Below are 23,718 nucleotides of genomic sequence, written 5' to 3'. Positions count from 1 at the left end.
ATTTAATCTGGAATGTTACAGGATGAGCTTTTGGCTTGGATTGGAGTTTTTTGGACCCTGAATATCCTAGAGTCAGACAATGGGATTTTAACACCCAAATTTCTTCCAATTACTTGACCCAGAACATCGTATCTACAATTTGCTCAGTACATCTGGAGTAAGTCTGGAGCAATCAAACTTTTGGAGTGTTTTGTTTTGTTTTTAGAAATGTTGTATAGCAATTCTGTGCAGAGATGCCTGAAAGGATAACATCTCTGCTGCAAAGGCCTCTGGTATGTTCATGGGAAAAGCATTCTGGGATCTAGGGATACCTCCTACACCTACAGTATTTTCATGAGTAGTAAGAACTCCCAAAATGGTGTTGTGGAAGTGTGTTGGAGGCAGTTGTAGATCCCAGAGTGTCCTAGCCTGGAGCTAGTACTATTGGTTTTCTTCTCAGTGGGTTTCAATGGGATGAAAAAGATAAAGGAAATAAATTTTCAAGACATTCTAGAAAATGTTGGCCATTTCTGATTCCTTGTTTCTGTCTCTTTCTTATATCCTGCACTGCCCATTGTTAAAGTTGTGCATTTTGTCTTTTCCCCAAGATCTTAAGATTTCTCTCTACACTTTTTTTACCTTCTACTAATATACATTGTATTAAACAACATGTCATCTTTTCTTTTGTCATTTGAAAATCCCCAAGATAAAAGAATAGAAACAATCATTGACAATTATCTGAGTTAAGCAAAAAAAAATTTTAAAAATATCTCATAAGAATGAACATCTGTTCTCTTAACCAAAGTAGCAGTGTGTCTTTATCTGAACAACATAGGCATTGTGAAAGCATTATAAAATTATTAGCTTGTGCCACCTATGTGAACAGCAACTAGTTCAAGGGACCTGATATAAGCTCAATGAATCTTACATGGATCTGATGTAAACTCAAATTGCTGAATTCATTGCTGGATAATTACTCAGATTCAGATAATTCCATAATTGCCAACCACAGGTGTCAGACTGGATTAAGGTATGTTAGCAAATAATTCATATTAAGATACCTGCTTATTTGCCAAAAATTATACACACAATGTAGTTCACAACTTTCATTTGTTAATCCACAAACAAAATTAAGTGATGGTAGTATCAGGGGCTGATATGAAAGTGCTACATATTATCCATCAACAATTAAGTGTATGAAAGTAGAAAAACCTTATCCAGGAAAAACAAGGAAATAAAAACAATTGAGCAAAGCTTTCCTTTCTGGGTGGGATTACCTGGTCCACTTGGGTGGCTCTTTGGGTCCTTTCTAGAGCTATTGTGTAGGTCTTCTGTAGCCACAAGGGAATGGCTTCTTTAAACCATAGGTGGAACCCAGTCAATGCAAGAGGGGTATCCCTGGAAATACAAAACAGAAGAGGATTGAAATCTCATGAGGAACTAGTCCTTCTTATTACCCAAACATTTGACTTAGTTTTATTCTAGAGGATATTTTTGTGGTGGTGACCAATCACAAACCTGTCTCAATAAACCAGCATTGCTTATAAACAGTCATCAATTCATCTACAGAATTGTTCATACAACATGCTAAACCTTTGCTTGTTTAACAGTATTTTACCAAATGAATCATAATTACTTAGTCTATACAGCGCACTATGCTTAATCTGGGCTTGCAACTCACGCTAACTCAAACCCAAACAAACCACATTTTTTTAGTGAAGCACTCAAATCAAGCCCTAGTTTTGGCACTGATGATTCAGTGATAACAATACATTATAAGAGGAATCTCAGAACAACCGCCATAATGTATAAAACAGCCTAAAGACTGAAGGCCAAGTGTTGCTCTCTGCGGAGATAAACACCTGCTGCACACAAAATCCTTCATGTGATAGAACTCCTTCATGCTGAGATAAAGTTGGAAAAGGCTTTCTGCTGTTATTTGGGACATGCCGCTGTCAATCTTGCTCAGCTGCTCTTTGACATAACAAGAAACCTGCAGGAGCGTTAAAAAAAAAAGTATAATGGATCAGGTTTTTGGATTGGACATTACACATTTTGAGTTGATACACTGAAACTGAACCAGAAAGATACCACTAGTCGGTCCTGAGTAGAAATCTGCAAAAACTGGCTCAGGAATTAGTTTCATCATCAAAGTGAAACTGATGAATCCTCACCACTGATTAGAGTGGCTAATTCAAAGACGAGTTCCTGTTCTTTCCCTCACTCCGGGTGTACTCCAGATATATAGATTTAGCTTCTAGAATTCTCCAGCCAATATATAACCATTGCTGAGAATTCTGTAAGCCCACACGGCATCACTATTGGAGAAAGCTGCCTCAGACATTCTAAAGTAATTGGCTTATTCTTCCACTAGTCATTTACCACAGTATCTTCTGAACTTGCTATAGGATATAAGCCTGAGGTCCTCTTTGACACAAAGCAGTGAAACAACTACTCACCAGTTCCTGCATTTTAAGATATGCAATTGAGAAGAGATCTAGCCTCATGGTGCTGTATTGACGGAAGGAGGAAGACACGGTCAGAAATCTGCTCATGGGTTTTATCTGCTAGGTTTATCATTATGTACGAAAGCAATTTGGAAATAAACCTCCGTTTGGTTATCAATGACAGACACTCGCAGATACAGAACTTTTATTATACACATTATGCCAACACCACACCAAAAGTTAGCATGCCCCAACGCTTGCTATGGATGGCTAGTCTGAGTTTTCATAACATTTCACAGTAGACATCTGAACTGATGGTCAAACCACTCTCCATGAACTTCACTAGCAGTACTCCTTTGGCATCTTCACATTTGGCAGGATTTTCTATGGCACCACTTCCAGTGTGATGTTGGTTCAGGATAATGCTTGCCTGCGCACCACTAGACGCACCCAAGAACTTTTGAAGCAGTTCCGTTGGGATGTTTTTGATCAGCCCCCCTACAGATTTGACGCCGAGTGACTGCTACTAAGGAATTTCAATTCTTGCAAGACTTGATGACAAGTGCCTCAATCTGAATGGCGATTATGTTGAAAAGTAATGTAATGTTATAGTTTTCTAATGTGTATAATAAATTTCTGTATCTGCAATGTTTTTGATCACCCTTCCCCATAGCCCAGATCTGGCACCGAGCAACTATTACTAAGGAATTTCAAACCTTGTAAGACATTATGACAAGTAATGCAATGTTGTAGTATTCTAATGTGTATAATAAAAATTCTGTATCTGCGAGTGTCTTTCATTGATAACCAAACAGTCTTATTTCAGAATTGCCCTCGTATTTAAAGCTAACAGCACTAATTTTAAACAAGCTGGCCTGGCCTGATGGGACGGGGTGGGATTTTTATAAACGACTTTAATTTTAAATTTGTATTAATTTTATGGGCATTGTTTAATCATGTTTTAACAATTTTAATTTTTGTATCTAGTTTTTATGTATTGCCCTGTTCACCGCCCTGAGTCCCCTGGGAGAAGGGCGGTATATAAATTAAATTAATAAATAAATAAATAAATAATAAATAATTTACTTGATGCATCCACATATAACAGATTAGTTACTATAACAGCCCAGAGGCAACCCAGAACCAGCATTCTCAGTATTGTTAGCTGAACTCTCATAACTGGCAACAATGAAGACAACCAGGAAGTTGAAACTTTGACTTGCTGACAAGCCTACTTGGGAGGATAAGAAGAGACCTAGAGGTTTGTCTTCTCAATGCCAGCATTAAAATAATCCACCCATAAAAAATAGTTGCTAAGCAGGGAAATACTCTAACCAACCACAAGAAAATTTCTAGTACAGTAAATACTGCACAGAGGTCTGACCTAACCAGTTTTATTATTTCTTCCTTTCTTTAAGCCCAACAGGCACATGTATTAAAACCTGCATTCATTTAAATAACCGAAATTCACAGCATCCAGATCCTCTGGGAAGAACTAGCAAGCAACCATATCACTAGAATGGAATTTTTTACTTGCTAAGCTTGTTCTTAGAATTGAGGCCTTTGAACTCTGGTGCTGGAGAAGACTCCTGTGAGTCCCTTGGACTGCAAGGCAAACAAACCAGTCAGTCCTAGAGGAGATCAACCCTGACTGCTCTTTAGAAGGCCAGATCCTTAAGCTAAAACTCAAATACTTTGGCCACCTAATGAGAAGGAAGAAGAGCCTAATGCTGGGGAAAATTGAGGGCAATAGAAGAAGGGGACAACAGAGAATGAGATAGATGGATGGAGGCACTGAAGCAGTAGGCGTGAGCTTAAATGGACTCCAGAAGATGGTAGAGGACAGGAAGGCCTGGAGGAACATTGTCCATGGGGTCACGATGGGTCAGACACGACTTCGCAGCTAGCAACACAAGCTTGTTCTTTTATCACTTCTGTGATCTGGATTCAGCCACTCACTTTGGTAGCAACTCTCTGTGGCTTTAGAAGCTACATAAACATTTGAAGAAGCAGTTTGGGACCAATTGGCCAAAGCTGGGAATGAAGGAAAAATTTCCTTCAGGGACTTGCCTGATGAAATATTTGTTCCAGGTTTTGTGACACTCTTGGAGATCTGCATTCACCTCCAGAAGAAGACAGACCAGAGCTTTGCCACATTCCTCCATAGTCTATGGATAGAAAAAAAGAGAAACACGAGCAGAGAGCTATAATGACATTTGTTTTTCCCCAGAACAAAGACACTTTCAGACTAATGAACTTCTCCTAGATTTGTATACTATTTCTCCAGGGCAAGAAGAGGCTGTTAGTAATTCTTGGTGTTAGAGAAGTTGGTTTAATTTACTCAGTGGCGTCCTGAGCAAGTACAAACTGATTTTCCATGTTACAGAAAGGCCTGGTCCAAAAATGGAGTTCTCGATTTCAGGTGACATCATTCTGACATAACTTCAAGCTTCATGTTCTGAGAAAAGTAGGAAGAGCAAGAATACTAAAGGCTATCAAGAGGCTTAAATGGCAATGGAGGGTGGGGATTAGAGCCAAATTACGGTACCTGGATCCTCTTCTAATTAAGTGAGCAAGAAATGCTAGTTCGACCAAGCTTTTTCTCTGTTATTGACATTAGGAATTATATGCCATTTCACATACAAGGGATTGATACTCTTATTAGTCTTTTTATTCTTTTGTAACACAGTGCTGTAAAATAAAGTTTCTGTCATTTACTCTGCAGAGTTGCTTTCCAACTAACTGTTAAAACAACTATGGTTTTTCTCCCCTTTCAGTGAGAATATAGTTCAGGACTGCTAAGTATGCTTCATAACTCTAGGAAATATCTATACAGTTGCATATTCATGATAACATGTGCTCATGTACATGTATGAGGGGGACACAAGTAGCAGTTATGTCTTGATTTTGACAAACTTAATTCCTTATCTAAGGTCAAGCTACAGCAGCCATATCTGGGTGTTTGGGAGGAAAATGTTGCCATGGTCTTTATCCAAAATTGTTGTAAAAATTAATACGATAGATTGTGCATATAGATTGTGCATATTATACATAATATAATACAGGAGCATTTTTATCCTGGCTGGGCTAGCAGACATTTTGCAAATGCTAATGGTATGCCTTTCTAGAATCAATAGGAAACACAATTCAACAATCCCTAGAAGATTCTAACATAAACTCTACTAGAATGTCATGAAGACCTACCTTTATCATTGGCTTCAAGTGTTGCTTCTTCATGTAAAACCACTCTGCTGTTCCAGCCTGAGAAAATAAACAAGAGAATAAGTTCCACAATAGCCCTCCCTATGCTTGTCTGCATATTAAAACAAACACACACACAAAGGCAGACATTAGACATCTCTCTCTCTCTCTCTCTCTCTCTCTCTCTCTCTCTCTCTCTCTCTCTCTCTCTCTCTCTGTGTGTGTGTGTGTGTGTGTGTGTACACACACACACACACACACACACACTGTGTAACTTGACAGAGGTCCAAGAATAGAGGGTCTGAGATCACAGCTAGATTTTGAGCATTCTGCGAAATATAAACTGTAGCTGAAGAAAAATAGAACTGTGCATTTCTCCATAAAGAGAACCATGTGTAAACCCAGGTGATGGATTTTGACAAAGAAACAAAATTTAAAACTGTTTCTTTTTACCTGTCCCTTCGAGATCTCAAAAAGCACTAAGAGCAAAACTGTAGGGCTGAGAAAAAACAGCACAAAGATAACAAGATGGCTTTTTACCTTAAGTGCCTCTGTTACCATTTCTTCAAGATCAGGAGTCGGAGTACAAAGTTCTTTGAAGGCTTTCATTTTACACATTTGGACCAAAACCCTGTGAAGATGAAAAATCATGGCTGAAATCCAATGCAATTCAGAGAAAAGTTTTGTTTCTCTTTTTCACGTCCCACATGAAAAAGATGCCACCATTTTTTTTTAATCAGTCTCAAATGCAAAGATCCTGAATCCATTCACTGACAACTGTAGGGAGAGCTAAAGACCCAAACATTTGTTGATAAACAGCACAGAACAATACTAAGAAATATCAGTGTCCCCATATAAAGCAGCTTCCTATATTCCTGTTGACCCCAACATTGTTGTTCAATCCCTTTCTTTAGGATATATTATAAAGAGATCAAACAGCAGCCTGATTTCCAATGACATGGAGGTGAATATTTGTCAGCCCTTACAACATAGACCAAACTAAGAAACTAATGACAGGTAGGCCAAGACTACTTTTATTGTAATAACTACAGTAACAGAATCTGACAGTGAAAGTCTGACTGTAGTTCCTCTCTCCCTTACTTTATCTCCGTGTAAACTGGGATGAGTTTATCTCAGAGTTCCAAAGGTGCTTTTTTTCACAAGGCAACTGGACTTTCTTGTTTTTCTTTGAAGACGTTTCACTTCTCATCTAAGAAGCTTCTTCAGCTCTGGCTGGATGGTGGAGACCTGAAGAAGCTTCTTGGATGAGAAGCAAAACATCTTCAAAAAAACCCAAAAAAGTCCAGTTGCCTCGTGAAAAAAGCACCTTTGGGACAACCATGACCTGGATGTCTGAGAATCTTCATAGACGTTTATCTGAGAGATTTTCTTAAGTTATTATCTTTATCCAGGCTCAAGACTCTCTTATCTGATCATTGCCTGCCTGCCTGAGGTTCTTCCTTCTGTCCTTCAAGGCCATTCTCTCTACCCTTTAGTCTACATCATTATAATAGGTCTCATCTTTTCTGTAGTAAACACTTCCAGGAAGCGCTGTGGAGAGACTTTTGCTCTACTTCTTATGTGTTTCAGCCTTCTCTCTTTTCCTGATGCTCAAGGAGAGATCAGGCTCTTTCTCTTTCCATCTTCTAGTCTCACTGGCAGAACTGGCAGAACTGTTGAACACATATTTTAAAGTGGTTCTTGGAAGACAGGGATCACCAAACGTGACTTTCATTCAGACAAGACAGAGGTAGGGAAGACTGCTAATATGACTGGAGGTTTAGAACTGATCTTGCACAGAATACCAAAATCCAGACCAATGAGACCGATGCTTTGTTTTGTTTCATGCTTGCTTTCCGTTCACTATTTCCACTAATATAATAAAAAAGTAGTCCCTGCAGGGGTCTTGACAAGTGCCAAGCGATGGATACGTTTCTATCTCTTGGTACTATTTGGGGGAATCAGTCCATAAGTCACAAGCTTTGGTTTGTGAAAGCTTCTATCATAATAAATGCATTAGGTTTACAAAGTCTTAGGTGTTATGTGAAGGAAATATAGCAGGGGTGTCAAACTCAATTTCATTGAGGGCCGCATCAGCACTGCGGTTGCCCTCAGGGGGCCGGGTGGGTATGGCTAGGGTGGGCGTGGCCTACTGGGTGGGCATGGCTAGAGTGCGTATGGCCTAATGGGTGGGCATGGCCAGCTCTACATCGTTCGCATGAAGGGTGCCTATGGGGGCCTGGGCAGGAGTGGGACAGATCTGAGGGTCTCTGGCAGGAGGAGGGTCTCTGGGCCAGGGCCAAGGCAGTGGGGGCCGTTCCCTCAATGTTTCCAAGATGGCTTCGCGGGCCACATGAAACCACTTCGCGGGCCGGATCCGGCCCCCGGGCCTTGTGTTTGACATGTCTGAAATATAGTATCAGTATATCGAATGTAAATCATGATTCGTGATTTATGTCAACTAAACAGTAATGCTAGTGAGAGAATATCCATGCTTGAAAAATATTGGTAGTTTTCCTTCTGACTATGTGGATCCCGGAAGGTTTCTAATAGCTCACCTAAGCAGTGACTGCAGTCTCTGTGTCGATTTGGGTGAGGAGAGTGGGAAGACGATCCGGAACCTTTGAAGCAGAGAAATCCCATAGTTGAGTAAGGACTGGAAAGAGTCTGCCAGTTCAGCTGTCTGCAGGAAGTAATCAACATGCCGTAGATGTAAGAAGACTTAGTTCTGCTTGGCAATATCTGTATCATTTCAAGATCATGATCTACTAATATTATGCTAAGAGAGATCTATTTCAATCCTGTTTCTTGGACGGGCACTGCAAAACTATACAACTCACATAATGGATACGTGTCTGATGTTAGAACCAAGGATGTCTTTAGCTGGACAGGGAATGTTCCACCAGCCCTATAAGAGGTAGTCCTCGACTTACGACCACAATTGAGCCCAAAATTTATGCTGCTAAGCGAGAAACTTGTTCGGTGAGTTTTGCCCTATTTTATGACTTTTCTTGCCACATTTGTTAAGCGAATCGTTGCAGTTGTTGAGTTTGTAACATGGTTGTTAAGCGAATCTGGTTTGCCCACTGACTTTTCTTACAAGAAGGTCGAAAAAGGTGATCATGTAAATCATATGACCAGCGGGGATGCTGCAACACAGTCTTAAGTGTGGGAAATGGTCATAAGTCACTTTTTCCAGTGCCGTTGCAACTTCAAACAGTCACTAAGTGAACTGTTATAAGTCGAGGACTGTCTGTAGCTCCCCAGCTCTTCCTTTCTTACCTGCTCAGATCGTAATCGGCCTTGAAACCATTGATATTCTATGCTGGTAATCTGGTGGAGCAGGCAGCTGCTGTTGAACTCCAAGAACTGATAGAGCTTGCTGTAAGCCAGCCAATGCCTAGGTTAACAAGGGAAGGAAAGCAGCATTGAATGCCCAAGGGAAAAAAACCTGCTAAAATTACAATTAGAAACAAAAGAATCTCATATTAAGTGGCCTAAACAAACTACAGGTAGCCCCTGACTTGCAACAGTTTCCTTTAATGCCCGTTCAAAGTTACAATGGCACTGAAAACTTATGACCCTTTTTCAGCTAATGCCTCCTTAAGTAACACCAGCTGCCTGCAATTAGTGCAGGTTCGAGTCCCACCAGGCTCAAGGTTGACTCAGCCTTCCATCCTTCCGAGGTAGGTAAAATGAGGACCCAGATTGTTGGGGGCAATTAAGCTGACTTTGTAATAATGCCGCTTGGGGTGTGTGTGAAAGCCCTAATAAGCAGGCATATACATAGAATGAAGGCTACTGCTAAGCTTGTAAGCCGCCCTGAGTCTTCGGAGAAGGGCGGGATATAAATGGAATTAAAATAAAAATAAAAATAAAAAAATGACTGTTGCAGCATCCCCAGTGGTCACCTGATTTACATTTGGATGCTTGACAACGGGTTCACATTTATAACGGTTGCAGTGTCCCGAGGTCCTGTGATCACCTCGTGCAGTCTTCTGACAAGCAAGGACAAAGGGGAAGACAGATTCACTTCGCAACCCTCCCAACCTTTTTTTAAGGGGGTGGGTGGACAGAACGTGCCAGGAACTTTTGGTTTCCAGAATGTTCCCTGGGGGGGGGGGGGAAGGAAGCATGCAGGTGATATTTACACCAAGTCTTGGTGGAAATCCGAAATGTCTTTTTGAGTAGCATGTAGATACAGGATAGTACTGGCATATTTGCTTAACTCTCCATCCCAGGAAGTGCTGCCAGCCTGCAGTGAAAGAGAACAATGAACGGCTCTCTATGACATCAGATGGGGGCGGAAAGGCAGCATATCCATTGCTTCACAGTTTTGCAAATACAACAATTACCCGTATTATGTCCAGGTCTTTCTTTCTTCTGAAACTTAGTTCAATGCAATCCCCATTTACCTATCATTTTTAATTGACTAAAGAGTAAACGGCTCCATTTCAGCTTGGAGGAAATGATCAGGATAGATAGATAGCTGGCGGGGGGGGGAGCGACTGATATTTTAGCGGAAAGGGAGAAGATTCAACAGGATGTGGATAGGCTAGTATAGTGGACAGAAATGAATGGGATGCAATGTAACAGGTAGACGTGTAAAATCTGGCATCTCTGCAGGAGAAATGAAAGGCACAGGGATAGGATAGGAGAGAACTGGACTGGCAGTATTACAGTTAAACATGAGCCAGCACTTTGAGGCAACTGCTATGCAGGGTGCATTAACAGGAGAATAGACGTGAGCTTACAGGATGTAATTCATTCCACACTGATTACACTTGGAATAGTGTGTCCAGTTCTCTGCACCAAAAAAGAATATCAATAAACAGGAGCAAGTTCACAGGAGAGTGACTCAAATGGTGAAGGGTCTGGAACCAAGCCCTAAGAGGAACAGATAAAGGATCAGAGTATATTTAAAAGAGCCTTGGTGGAGCAGTGGGCTAATGCCTCCTTAAGTAACACCAGCTGCCTGCAATTAGTGCAGGTTCGCATCGCACCAGGCTCAAGGTTGACTCAGCCTTCCATCCTTCCGAGGTAGGTAAAATGAGGACCCAGATTGTTGGGGGCAATTAAGCTGACTTTGTAATAATGCCGCTTGGGGTGTGTGTGAAAGCCCTAATAAGCAGGCATATACATTGAATGAAGGCTACTGCTAAGCTTGTAAGCCACCCTGAGCCTTCGGAGAAGGGCGGGATATAAATGGAATTAAAATAAATAAAAAATAAAAAATATTTAGCCTACAGAAAAGATAGCTAAGGGGGAGATATGACAGGAATCATCTGTCGTAACAAAGCAAGGGGAGTAAACCTATTTTCCCCCCAAGGGAGCAGGTCCAGAACAAGGATCTGAGTCTATTTAGCCCATAGAAGAAACTCCTGAAATGAGTCACGAAAAATATTTTCAAATAACTTAATGGTCGACAAAGAAGAAGTGGCCTTATTTTCCTACTGCCCCAGAAAACAGGACCAGAACCAACAGGTTAAAACTACATGGGAAGTAGATTCAAGCTAAATGTCTGGAACAGACTGCCACATGAAGTGGTGAATTCTCATTCTCTGAAGGCCTTCTTACAAAGGGTGGGTGGTCATCTGTTAGAAATGTTCTAGTGGATCTTGCATTGAGCAGCATGTTGGACTAGATAGTTTGTAAGATACCTTCCAACTCTGAATCTTTGGCTCCAAAAATGGGAGAGCAAGTAATACATGCCCTCTGCATAACAGCAATTTAATCACTCTCGAGAAAGCCGCTAGGATTCAAATAGGAAAGATCTATCGTGCCATTCCAAGATTGTAGGAATCTGCTTTGCAATTGGTCATCCATGGAACGGATACAACTTCATCAACTCAGAGTAAAGTTTCTACAATATCTTTCAGGTGTATGAATCAATTTACAGTCCTGAAATTTTGCCATAAGTTTTCTTGAGATTTCAACTGAGGGCAGAGCTTGGGCTTCAAACCAAATTTGAGTCTTGACTTCAGAGAAGAGCTGAAAAGAGCAAACAAGTCAGATGAACTGACTGCTATGTGGAGTCCACGTCTTACAGAGAACAGCTGATTATATGTCACTCTGTCATATTCCACTTAACAGTTTCTTGTATATCTATTTACCTGGTACTGAAGAATCTCATATGAAACAATCTGCTGAAGAAGTTGCCGATGAACTGTGTGATTTGGTAGTGTCTTGCTGGCCGAAGTAGCTCTCTGATTTTTTTTAAAAAAAATACACGGATCCAGCTCTTAGAAGATATTAGAATACTTACATATACAGAAAACACATATCATTGAAAATTTAAAGATGGTAACAATAAGTCCTTGATGCATTAAAGATTGCCGGCGGGTAACACCCAGGGATAGGGCCTTCTCAGTGGGTGCGCCTGCCCTTTGGAACCAGCTGCCAGCGGAGCTGAGGACCGCCCCCGACCTCCGTTCATTCCGCCGGGACCTGAAGACCTGGCTCTTCGAGCTCTCTGGCCCAGGCTGAGAATTTTTAATTTTAACTGGGGTTTTTATTTTCTCTCAGGGTTTCATTTAATCTTTTTAAATTGTTTTAACTTTTGTTTGGATTTTCTTTTAAATACCCTGTAAACCGCCCTGAGTCCTTCGGGAAAGGGCGGAATATAAATATAAATATAAATATAAATATAAATATAAATATAAATATAAATATAAATATAAATATAAATATAAATATAAATATAAATATAAATATAAATATAAATATAAATATAAATATAAATATAAATATAAATAAATTAGTGTACGATGTATTTATCTTTCTCCAAAACATAAGCTAAAGCAGGCTCCAAATCCATAAATCAATCTTTCATCAATACAGTTTTAATTGGCCCTTAAAGTCATAAAACGTCACATCAGAACAGCAATTTAGAATACAGTATCTGAGTGTCTTCTCTCTTTGTGAAGAAGGGGGGGAAGTGTTTCCCAACCAGTTCCCTACAAGGAAAAAAAGATCCCGTCCTATCTCAATGACAGGCCAACCTTGTCTCAAAGATTGCAGCAAACGAAGGCAACTGTATTGAACAGGTCTTAAAATTTAAATGAGTCAAAACTGTTTAAATAAAAATTTATGAAGTACACTTTCTTTCCGTAATGGGAAATTGATTCCTCTCATTCCTACCTTCTTATGTACCAAAAGAAACTGCAGGTGGCAATGTCCTCGGTTGGGGTAAGTATCAGTGCGAGGTTCCAGCCTGTACCAGCAATCCTCCCGGCAACGCAGGTCCTACACAAGTGAGGTGAAAAGTCAGGAACCACATTACTTCTTAAAAGTGCAGTTTCTCCATTTCTACTGCTTTTCCATAAAATGGTTCTACATGCAGTCCTCAACTTATGACCACAACTGAGCAAAAAAAATCTCTGTTGTTGAGATATTTGTTAAGTGAGTTTTGCCCCCATTTTACGACCTTTGTTGCCACAGTTATTAAGTGAATCACTGCAGCTGACAAATTATGTGCATCTGACTTCCCCATTGATTTTTGCTTGTGAAAAAGGTTGCCAAAGGGAATCACGTGACCTTGGGACACAGCAACGGTCATAGGCATGAACCAGTTGCCAAGCATCTGAATTTTGATCACATGCAGCCGCGCGAGATTTGTTGGGGGTCTCCCGATACTCCCATGTTTCACCTCTGCTCTGTGAGCTGCATTGGCTTCCAGTTGCCCTCCGGGTGAGATTCAAGGTGCGGGTGATGACCTATAAAGCCCTACATGGCATGGGTCCAGATTACCTACGGGAGCACCTGCTGCCAGCGTCAACTTCCCTTCGTCCTGTGCGCTCCCACAGAGAGGGCCTCCTCAGGGTGCCACCGGTCAGAGAATGTCGACTGGTGACCCCCAGGGGGAGGGCGCTCTCTGTGGGCGCGCCAGACCTTTGGAACCGCTTACTGGTTGAGCTCCGGATGGCTCCCGACCTCCGCTCCTTCCCCTGTGATCTAAAAACTTATTTATTCGAACAAGTCGGCCTGGTCTGATGGGTTTGGGGTTTTAATATTGATTTTAATTAATTTATTGCATCGGGCACAATTATTTAATTTTTTTTAACTTTTGTATCTTGTATTTTTGATATTTATTGCCCTGTACACCGCCCTGAGTCCTTCGGGAGAAGGGCGGTATATAAATCAAATAAATAAATAAATGATCACGGGGATGCTTCAAAGATTGTAAATGTGAAAAATGATCATGTCGCTTTTTTCAGTGCTGTCGTAACTTTTAATGGTAACTTTAAATGAACTGTTGTAAGTTGAGGACTACCTTACTTTCATCAGGAAATGCAGTGTCTCAATTAATTTAGAAATTAAGAAATTGAGCAAGCAAGAGGAATCACTCAAATGGATCCACCTATTTTACCTCATTGTATTGTAATTGAATTTCAGTGCAAGAATTAATGGCTTCAACTGATTCATGAGTACAGACCCTGAGAAGGTTCTTCAGGAATATTCCCTGGTAACAAGCACACATTTTGGTTTCCTGCCTCCCCAATTTATTGCACTCCAGATATATTGAACCAACTCCACAATTCTGATGCTAGCTGGGACATCTGTATGGCATCTAGCTAGGAAAGATAAATCTGTTCTTGAATTAAGTTGTAGTTGGCATAGCTGAAGATCTTTATAGAGCCACTCAAATTCTCATAAACCCTGGTCATATACTATCCAGGGACCAAATAGAAATTGACACCGAGGGCTGCAATATAGGCCTTTACAATATTTTTTCTGATTATTCCAGCAAAATCTATTGTTTTCTTACAGCATTTTCATCAGGTCTAGTGTTTGTAAAAGGAGTCTCAGATTTATTTAGAGCAAGGTGACATATTCCGCTACCAACTTGTTTCATGTCACATAAAAGCCACACTTCACTTGACATTTCAGTTTACCTTTTTATTTAATGGCATTTATGTTGCTGTCTAAGGGCTTAGATAGATCAGAGCTAAAGAAATACTTATCTGTCCAAGATCAAGGTGGTGTGTGTGTGTGTGTGTGTGTGTGTGTGTGTGTCCCAGCATTATTCTGGCAACATGCTATTCCCTTTCTTACCTGCAGACGAATGACCACATTCCCCAGGAAATCATCTTGTCCTTTATTTTTACGAGCGTCCTTAATAATTCTGAGTAGGAAAAAGCAAAACAAGGACAAAGATGATGGAACATTTCTCTTGTACCAAAGAGAAACAAAATATGCTGCCTTATTTAAATGTTTTGTTTAGTCTTATCAGCTGAATTATGTAATTAACAGAATTTTGTATACAAAAAGCTCATTATCAGCCCAAACCTCTTCAGGCCACGGAGGTCACTCAGTTCTTCCAGTTTCTGCCGTACAGGTTCAACAGCATCAAAATCCCTAAAAGAAAGCAAATAAAAATATGCCATGATACTCCTTTTCAAGACCTCCAGGAAACAGAAAGAAAAAAAATCAAGCAAAAAGAGCAATTGTTTGATTATATGCCATCAAGTGGGGGTTGACTCTCAGAAGCCACCTAGATATCTACTTTCTCCAAAATGATCTGTCCCCGAGCTGGCACTTCTTCTAAAGGTGGAGAAGAGCAATATCTGGACTTAAAATAACCTGCTCTTATTTTGCTTACTTAGGGGAGGTTCCAACCCCTCAGAGATGTTTAAAAGTGAACAGTTTGCAGCCCATAATAATCCCCTGCCCCTTTTTGAAGACCTTAGAACCTCTTCTGAGTAATTTTTGAAAAACGACAGCACAGTTGGTATTTTCAGATGGGAAACAAACTATAGTTGACATATAAGAAAAATAAAGAGAGCCCCTCCTCCACAACTATTACTTTACTGACATCTGTGATAGCCTCGCTCACTTTATGGCTCTTAGCCTACAGGAATATTACGGTAAATGTTCATCTAGGCACAATTCTTAGTTCCCTTAAGAATTTCCTTGTTTGAGACATAGCATGAAAGAAATGTAGTGAGAGGTTCCGCTTACTCAGAAAAGGATTTATTCACATTAAGCATTTTTTTTAGATGACTGACAGTTCTGGGGCACTATAGTGTTTGCTTTGAGTCTGACACAGGATGAAATATCAAACCAATCACTGTTATCTGAAAAGTATGTTTATATACTTTTATCTTGTGCAAATCATTAAATAACCAGAGAAAGAATGAAGAGCCTGCCTGGTTGATAAAATCCTTCCCAACCCCTTCATGAACCGTGGCCTTATGCTCGTGGATGCACACATGCACTGGAAGCTCAGTCAGGCTGCATATGCTCCACTCTGGTCATCCCTACGTGGTCTGCTGCTACCCCCTCATTATGTTGGACTGAGTTTGCCTGATGAATCTATCACCTTTCTGGCTTCCTTTGGAACACTTGTCCTCAAATTTCAATGAGATACAGTGCAATTCAGTAGGGATGAAGAGCCAGTTCTGCTTACCAGATATCTAGCTGGAATTCAGTGTTTTCTATATCTTCAAACTCCCTGAAAGAAACAGTTAAAAACATGACCAATACAAAGGAACACTGGAGTGGGAAGGTGTACACAATCCCCTTACCTGCAAGGATAGATAAAATAGAGCTAGACCACAGGTCTGCAACCCGCGGCTCCGGAGCCGCATGCGGCTCTTTCAGCCATCACTTGTGGCTCCCAGTCCTCTGCCATGTGCAGTCCAAAAAAAAAAAAAGTGGGACTAAAAAAGTTCAACCAATCAATTCAAATATGCAGGGTAGGTGCATATCTCGCCTTGGCTCCACTCTTCAGTCAAACCCTGTTCTGCACATGCACGCATGTATGCGCATGTGCACACATTTTTTGCGGCTCCCAGTTTTTCCTTTTGTGAGGTAACCGGTTCCGAGTGGCTCTTTCACTGTTTCAGGTTGCTGACCCGTGAGCTAGACCCACCCACTCTCACATGCCAGCAGGAACAATTATCCATTCACTGAGCCAATGTAAAAGGACTACATCCGCATATAGATGTACATCAGGGTCCTTTTCCGCTAAGTGATAAGAAAAGTGCATTTGGGTGGAGCTAGTAGATGAATAGGGACGCGGTGGCTCAGTGCGTTAGGACGCTGAGCTTGTCGATTAGAAGGTCGGCAGTTTGGAGGGTCGAGTCCCGAGTGCCGCGTAACAGAGTGAGCGCCTGTTACTCGTCCCAGCTTCTGCCAACCTAGCAGTTCGAAAGCGCATAAAAAATGCAAGTAGAAAAATAGGGACCACTACGGTGGGAAGGTAACAGCGTTCCGTGCACCTTTGGCGTCTAGTCATGCAGGCCACATGACCACGGAGACGTCCTTGGACAAGTGCTGGCTCTTTGGCTTTGAAACAGAGATGAGCACCAGCCCCTAGAGTCGGAAACAACTAGCACGCATGTGCGGGGGAACCTTTACTTTTACTAGTAGATGAATAGGCATATAGAGATGATGGTCAGCAAATATGAACATAATTATATGAACAAAAAATGAATGAGAAGCATAGATTCAGTTCACCAACCTCTTTCGTAGCTAATGATAGAAATGAAAGGTTAGCAACTGATCTTAAAAACCAACCATACCAAACTTTCCCAACCTACGTTCTCTAAGATACCTCAAATTATGACTCCCAGAAAATGGAGTCCAATCCATCTGGAGCAGTATTTTTCACCCATGGCAACTTTAAGATATGTGGACTTCAACTCCCAGAATTCTCCAGCTAGCATGGAGAAGTTAAAGTTGCCAGGATTGAAAAACACTGATCCGAAGGCTTACGGGCCACCCTATGCTACTAGCTTAAAATCAATGGCTATTGTACAGGAAGAGGTCTAGCAGTGTGATTACACCTTTCCAATATCTGTACTGTAACCCACCAAGGCCTCACCTCTCTCAGGCCTTGGCCATAAAAAAAGCTATCAGATGCTATTTGCCTTATGGCAAACTCTTGCTGGGTTTTTAGCTTCAAACAACCACCTGTTCATCTCTCTCACCTGATTTTTTTCCCCCCCAATAGTCAATCAAGACCATTTCCTGGATATAGTATTACACCATTTTCCAGCTTTAGAAATTATCTTTAAGTTTCATTTTCTAATAAGTCCAATTTTCTGTTAAGGCCAACACAAATTAAATACGCTAAAGAGATGGGACATACAGAATGAAGGTTTCATCCCACACTGGATTTAATGTCTGATGGATGACTTGCGTGCGATGGGTCTGGTCCTCTGGCAGCAGGTGCTTCACCACACCCTTAGATCGCCTTTTGTTCTGATGAGGAGAAACAAGGCCTGAAGGGCCCTGGATTTTCTTTTCTATCCCTAGGAGGCAGTATGGGTCACTTAGTCCTGAAAACAAAGAAGGAATTTTAAAATGCGCAGGGGTCATGTGCTATGTTAAGGTTTTATAATGAGTAGCAGAACTATGGCAGAAGTCCTCTAAACTTTTCTTTCCCCATTCCACTATTAGTCTTGATATTGTTCGTGATCATTATTTTCCACTATCCCTGGAAATCCAAGGGGGGTGGGGTGGAAAATGTTGCATTACTTTGCTTCATTCATTTTCCACCGTCAATTAATTTACACCACGCAGGCAACTTCTTTTAATCGGAGGGATCATCGTCTGCTTCCTCTTTCTTCTGATAATTACACTCAGCCTCCTCTAAATATTTCAGGCAACAAAAGATGGCCCACTGTTATATTATGGCTTAATTGTGCTGTGTGTGAACTAAGTTCAGGAACCATGATTCAAACAAGGCAAGGCTTAACAGATATCAACCCAATCAAAGTGTTGTTTAGGATTACCTTGAGAACTATAAGCAAACTGTCCAAAGCATAAGCCTTTCCCTTATGCTCTCCAACTAAAATAGTAGGCTGCCTTGCGGGGAACAATTTGTAGAAGGTGATATAACAGTACAGGCAGAAAAGCATCCTTCCTCCAGACTTGAAATTTTATATTCGTTAGTATTGTTTTAATAGCATAGTACTATATCTCTCTGTTTGTGTCTCTCTCTCTCTCTCTGTCTCTCTGTCATCTGTAGTCTCTCTCTCTCTCTCTGTCTCTGTCTCTGTCTCTCTGAATTTGTTTCTCCCAAGTGGCATTATATGAAATTTTGTACTGCGTTCCATTTAGGAATATGCCTGATACATGTCAACGATTCCTTAAGATTAGTGGCCACATCTTAACTCAACTTGTCAGAAGGCAGAAAATGTCCATGAACATGCAAGAAACAAAAGGATTTAAATTTCCCTTCCTAGCAGACAGCTCATGTACGGTAGTATCTTCCCTCAACAAGTTCCTTCAAAATGTTGAAACTAAATGGACAGTTGAATTCTCCCCCCTCTCTCTCTCTTTTGAGCTGTGGTATATTTTTTTCAACTCACCACTGACATCTTTACCCAGAATATTTTTGGCTTGCTTCACCGTGGCTTTCAGACAAAAAATTGGCCTCTGAAAAACAAAAAGAGAAGATCTTAACATGAGGAACTAGTTAGCAGGTGAACACAATAGGACAATCATGGCGAAGCTTTTAGAGACCGAGTGCCCAAACTGCGACCCAAAACTCACTTATATATCATTGGGTGCCAGGTGAGCGTGGCCCACTGGGTGGATGTGGCCCATTGGGTGGGTGTAGCTGCAGTGGTAACGGCAGACTGGGTGAAACTAAAATGTTCAATCAATTAATTCCAACTTTGCGAGATCTTTTTTTTTCCTGCAAGAAGTTGAAATTGATTGATTGATTGAAACTTTTTTTTTGCACACAGCGGCAGAGACCTAAAGCGAAAAGGTTTTATAAAAGCCAGCTGAAGGCCTAGAACTGGGGCGACGGTGCAGATGCCCACAGAGAGGGCTTGCATGCGACCTGTGCCATGCGTCCCATAGGTTCGCCACCATGGACTTAGGGTTAGGGTTAGATCACCATGAACTCATACAGCAAAATGGATATTGCCAACAAACTCAGAGTGCTTGGGTATGGTTAGGAGCGCACTTATTTATTTATTTATTTGTTTGTTTGTTTGTTTATTTTTGGGACTTATATGCCGCCCTATCTCCCGAAGGACTCAGGGCGGCTAACAACAATAAAAACAACAATACAAAAGTTTAAAAAATTAAATAAACAGCCCCAAAATAAATTAACTAAACACTTACTTTTCTAGGCTGCCCTATGTTTCCTGGTAAAATACATGGGAAAATCCCATTGGATGAAAATTCCACTTAGGGTTAGAGTTAGGTCACCATGAACTCATACAGCAAAATGGACATTGCCAACAAACTTGGAGTGCTTGGGTATGGTTAGGAGGGCACTTACCTTTCTAGGCTGCCCTATCTATGTTTCCTGGTAAAATACATGGGAAAATCCCCTAGGTGGAAAATTCCACTTAGGGTTAGGGTTGTTGTTGTTAGTTGCGAAATCGTGTCTGACCCATCGTGACCCCATGTACAACATTCCTCCATGCCTTCCTGTCCTCTACCATCTTCTGGAGTCCATTTAGGCTCACACCTACTGCTTCAGTGACTCCATTCAGCCACCTCATTCTCTGTCATCCCCTTCTTCTCTTGCCCTCAACCTTTCCCAGCATTAGGCTCTTCTCCAGTGAGTCCTTCCTTCTTATTCAGTGGCCAAAGTATTTGAGTTTCAACTTCAGGATCTAGCCTTTTAAAAAGCAGTCAGGGTTGATCTCCTCTAGTATTGACCGGTTTGATCGCCTTGCAGTCCAAGGGACTCACAGGAGTCTTCTCCAGCACCATAATTTAAAGACTTCAATTCTTTGGTGCTCAGCCTTTCTTATGGTCCAACTTTCACAGCCATACAGTGCAACTGGGAAGACCATAGCCTTGACTATACACACTTTTGTTGGCAGGGTGATGTCTCTGCTTTTTAGTGTGCTGTCTAGATTTGCCATGGCTTTCCTCCCCAGGAGCAAGTGTCTTTTAATTTCTTGGCTGCAGTCCCTGTCTGTGGTGATCTTGGAGTCCAGGAAAATAAAATCTGTCACTACCTCCCTTTCTTCCCCATCTATTTGACAGGAATAAAGAGGGCCAGATGCCATGATCTTGGTTTTCTTAATGTTTAGTTTCAACCAAACTTTTGCACTCTCCTTCTTCACTCGCAACAAGAGGCTCTTTAGGGTAGGGTTAGGTCACTATGAACTCATACAGCAAAATGTACATTGCCAACAAACTCGGAGTGCTTGGGTATGGTTAGGAGGGCACTTATTTTTCTAGGCTGCCCTATCTATGTTTCCTGGTAAAATACATGGGGAAATCCCATTGGAGGAAAATTCCACTTAGGGTTAGGTCACCATGAACTCATAGAGGAAAATGGACATTGCCAGCAAACTCAGAGTGCTTGGGTATGGTTAGGAGGGCACTTACTTTTCTCGGCTGCCCTATCTATGTTTCCTGGCAAAATACATGGGAAAATCTCATTGGAGGAAAATTCCACTTAGGGTGAGGGTTAGGTCACCATGAACTCAGGGAGCAAAATGGACATTGCCAACAAGCTCGGAGTTCTTTGGTATGTTTAGGAGGGCACTAACTTTTCTAGCCTGCCCTATGTTTCCTGGTAAAATACATGGGAAAATCCCATTAGAGGAAAATTCCACTTAGGGTTAGGGTTAGGTCATCATGAACTCATAGAGCAACATGGACGTCGCCATTTTTTTATGCACACGATGACGGAGGCCTAAAACAAAAAGGTTTTATAAAACCCAGCTGAAGGCCTAGAATTGGGGCGACGTCATGCATGCTAACAGAGACAGCTCTGTGTGCCATCTGTGGCACGCGTGCCACAGGTTCACCACCATGGGAATAAGATCTGGAATGTCAAAGTTGATATAATCATTAAAATGAGAAAGTCTAATGATGAATAATCATAACATGAATAATTAAAACTAATCTGGAATTTAAACAACAAAACATACTTGAAAACACTTTGCAACTAAATAAATAGAACAATTCCATAATAACAACCAACGAGTGAATGGAAAATTGGAGTTAGATCTTACCTCTAGCTCTTTGACCCTCTGTAATATAATTTGATGCTCTCCTGGATCAATACTGAAGGCCTGATTTGGATGTCAGAAACAAAATTTTCAGAGTGAGAGTATGATTTCAATATTACCCAAAATAGGAAAGCCCCCCAAAGTAAAATCAAACACACAATAGAACATGAGTTTCTTTTAACAGGGGATTAATATTCTGTATCCTGAAGTCATATCTTCCTCGTAATTTTAAAAGCCCTTGGTTTCTAATCTATTCAAACCTTTGGCAAGAAGCCCAAAGACAGGGTGATGGGTGCGTGGGGGGCGGGGGGGGGGGGGAGAGGAAGACAGGAAGGGAGAAAAACAGAGCCATGGAGCATCCTGCCTACCAACATAGTTACAGTACCATACTGCAGAGAGCAGCTATTTGTTTCATTAGCACTTGGAGAGAGAGAAAACACATACACTGAAGAAGAAAGAAAAGAATGTAGTCTTAAGTGCAGCCTAAAGCCTTGAAGATGAATAAGATTACAGGGCTTTTTTTCTCATAGGACGCTCAGAACGGAGTTCCGGCACCTTTTTTGGATGGAACCTTGTAGGCTAGGCAAGGTGGGTTATATGACACATGTGACTTCTGGCACCTTTTTCTTTTACAAAAAAAGCACTGAATAAGAAGATACATGAATTTGTTTCTTTAACCCAACCTTTTGCACATATTCATAGAGCTCATCTGAATCAGAAACATGATTCTGTTCCACTTGGCCCACACGATGGAGAATGGTGTAAAGGACCTCTTCGTACAGCAGGGTGAGCTGCAACAACGATTAAACAAAAATTAAAAACAGATCAGAATCAAATCAGCATAATTTGGATTAGCAGGGTTGCAAACTATTTTACAGTTTGCAAATATTTTGTACAATTTAAAAGCAATACAAATTTAGGAAGAAAAAAAAGAAGGAAAGTAAAGAGATAAGTAAACAAGAAAAAAAAATTAAAGAGTCCATCTAAAAGCATGAGCATGTGGGAGTACAACAGCAGGCTAAACAGACTACTAAAACAATGATGTGTCAAAGTCCAGCAGAAATTCAAAACATGCCTGACGAATAAAAATATAAGAGCCGCCCAGGGAAAACTAGACTCCTCTATTTGTCTTCTAAATTGTAGCAATAGTCTGTGGCAAGATGGACGAAAACTAGCTGATCAGAATCCAATACACTTAGATTAGGAAATGAAAGGGGTGGGGAGTGGGAGAGAAAATCATGAGAAGTGTGTAACAATAGGTAGGTAGACTGGAAGAGATTCTCTCTTCTATAGTTAACTATTTTATTTGCCCCTCTTTGTCTGCTGCTCCTTTTACTATCTTTTCCACATTAGGAAATCTTTCCTGAATCAAGGCACTACAAGGCAACTTTTGGTACCTACTTGATTAATAAATCATGAACTGAATTACTAACAAGATAACCTGCCTTTGTTCATTTGTTGGGAAGAACTGTGTTCATCAGTGATGGGTATCTCTAATTAGTTGTGCTGAAAAGAAGGAACGTACTAAAGAGCTTTTGATTCCGTTGATACAATTGCAGCGTGCATTGTTGCCTTCTGTGCTGATTGTGCCCACCAGGGATGTAGGGGAGGACATAAGGGGAGGACATAAGGGGACATAAGGGGAGGCTCAAGATTGACTCAGCCTTCCATCCTTCCGAGGTAGGTAAAATGAGGACCCAGATTGTTGGGGGCAATTAAGCTGACTTTGTAATAATGCCGCTTGGGGGAGGTGTGAAAGCCCTAATAAGCAGGCATATACATAGAATGAAGGCTACTGCTAAGCTTGTAAGCCGCCCTGAGTCTTCGGAGAAGGGCGGGATATAAATGGAATTAAAATAAATAAAAAATAAAAAAAATTCTCTAGGTTCGCCCCTCCCAAAGGTTACCATCGCAAGCCAACCCCACATGCTTTCTAAATCCCCAGCAGCAAGCAGAGTGGAGAAATACCATATGAGGTCATTAGGCAGAAGGGAGTGGGAGGACAGTGACTGAGAGGCCAGATCGCCTATATTTAATATGGTACTTGCTAGGCATTCTTTCATTTAAACCTGCCAAATTGTTTTGGGGTGGGGCGGCTGCTTATTGAACCAGACTAATTTTATAATAATGCTGGTTTGCTTTATATTGCA

General features: G+C 41.0%; 1 protein-coding gene across 2 annotated transcripts in view; it reads right to left on the bottom strand.

The window, feature by feature from the left end:
• The window catches only part of UNC13D (unc-13 homolog D), a gene marked incomplete at its 5' end in the record, with an annotated part of 62,330 nt that overhangs the window by 24,737 nt on the left and 13,875 nt on the right, over positions 1 to 23,718 (bottom strand). For both annotated transcript variants that reach the window (XM_083353910.1, XM_083353911.1), the window contains 18 exons: positions 1,257 to 1,377; positions 1,842 to 1,972; positions 2,439 to 2,490; positions 4,497 to 4,594; positions 5,631 to 5,687; positions 6,168 to 6,258; positions 8,186 to 8,310; positions 8,910 to 9,027; positions 9,779 to 9,882; positions 11,741 to 11,833; positions 12,768 to 12,872; positions 14,682 to 14,751; positions 14,916 to 14,984; positions 16,036 to 16,080; positions 17,722 to 17,911; positions 18,947 to 19,013; positions 21,572 to 21,631; positions 22,252 to 22,359. In XM_083353910.1, coding sequence (XP_083210036.1) covers positions 1,257 to 1,377; positions 1,842 to 1,972; positions 2,439 to 2,490; positions 4,497 to 4,594; positions 5,631 to 5,687; positions 6,168 to 6,258; positions 8,186 to 8,310; positions 8,910 to 9,027; positions 9,779 to 9,882; positions 11,741 to 11,833; positions 12,768 to 12,872; positions 14,682 to 14,751; positions 14,916 to 14,984; positions 16,036 to 16,080; positions 17,722 to 17,911; positions 18,947 to 19,013; positions 21,572 to 21,631; positions 22,252 to 22,359 — 1,704 coding nt within the window. The remainder of the gene's footprint in view (positions 1 to 1,256; positions 1,378 to 1,841; positions 1,973 to 2,438; positions 2,491 to 4,496; positions 4,595 to 5,630; positions 5,688 to 6,167; positions 6,259 to 8,185; positions 8,311 to 8,909; positions 9,028 to 9,778; positions 9,883 to 11,740; positions 11,834 to 12,767; positions 12,873 to 14,681; positions 14,752 to 14,915; positions 14,985 to 16,035; positions 16,081 to 17,721; positions 17,912 to 18,946; positions 19,014 to 21,571; positions 21,632 to 22,251; positions 22,360 to 23,718) is intronic.

Source organism: Vipera ursinii (genome assembly GCF_947247035.1).
Source record: "Vipera ursinii genome assembly, chromosome: 2".
Classification (NCBI taxonomy): Eukaryota; Metazoa; Chordata; class Lepidosauria; order Squamata; family Viperidae; genus Vipera; species Vipera ursinii.
Note: the sequence above shows the minus strand (reverse complement) of the source record. Positions and strands in the feature narration are given on the sequence as shown.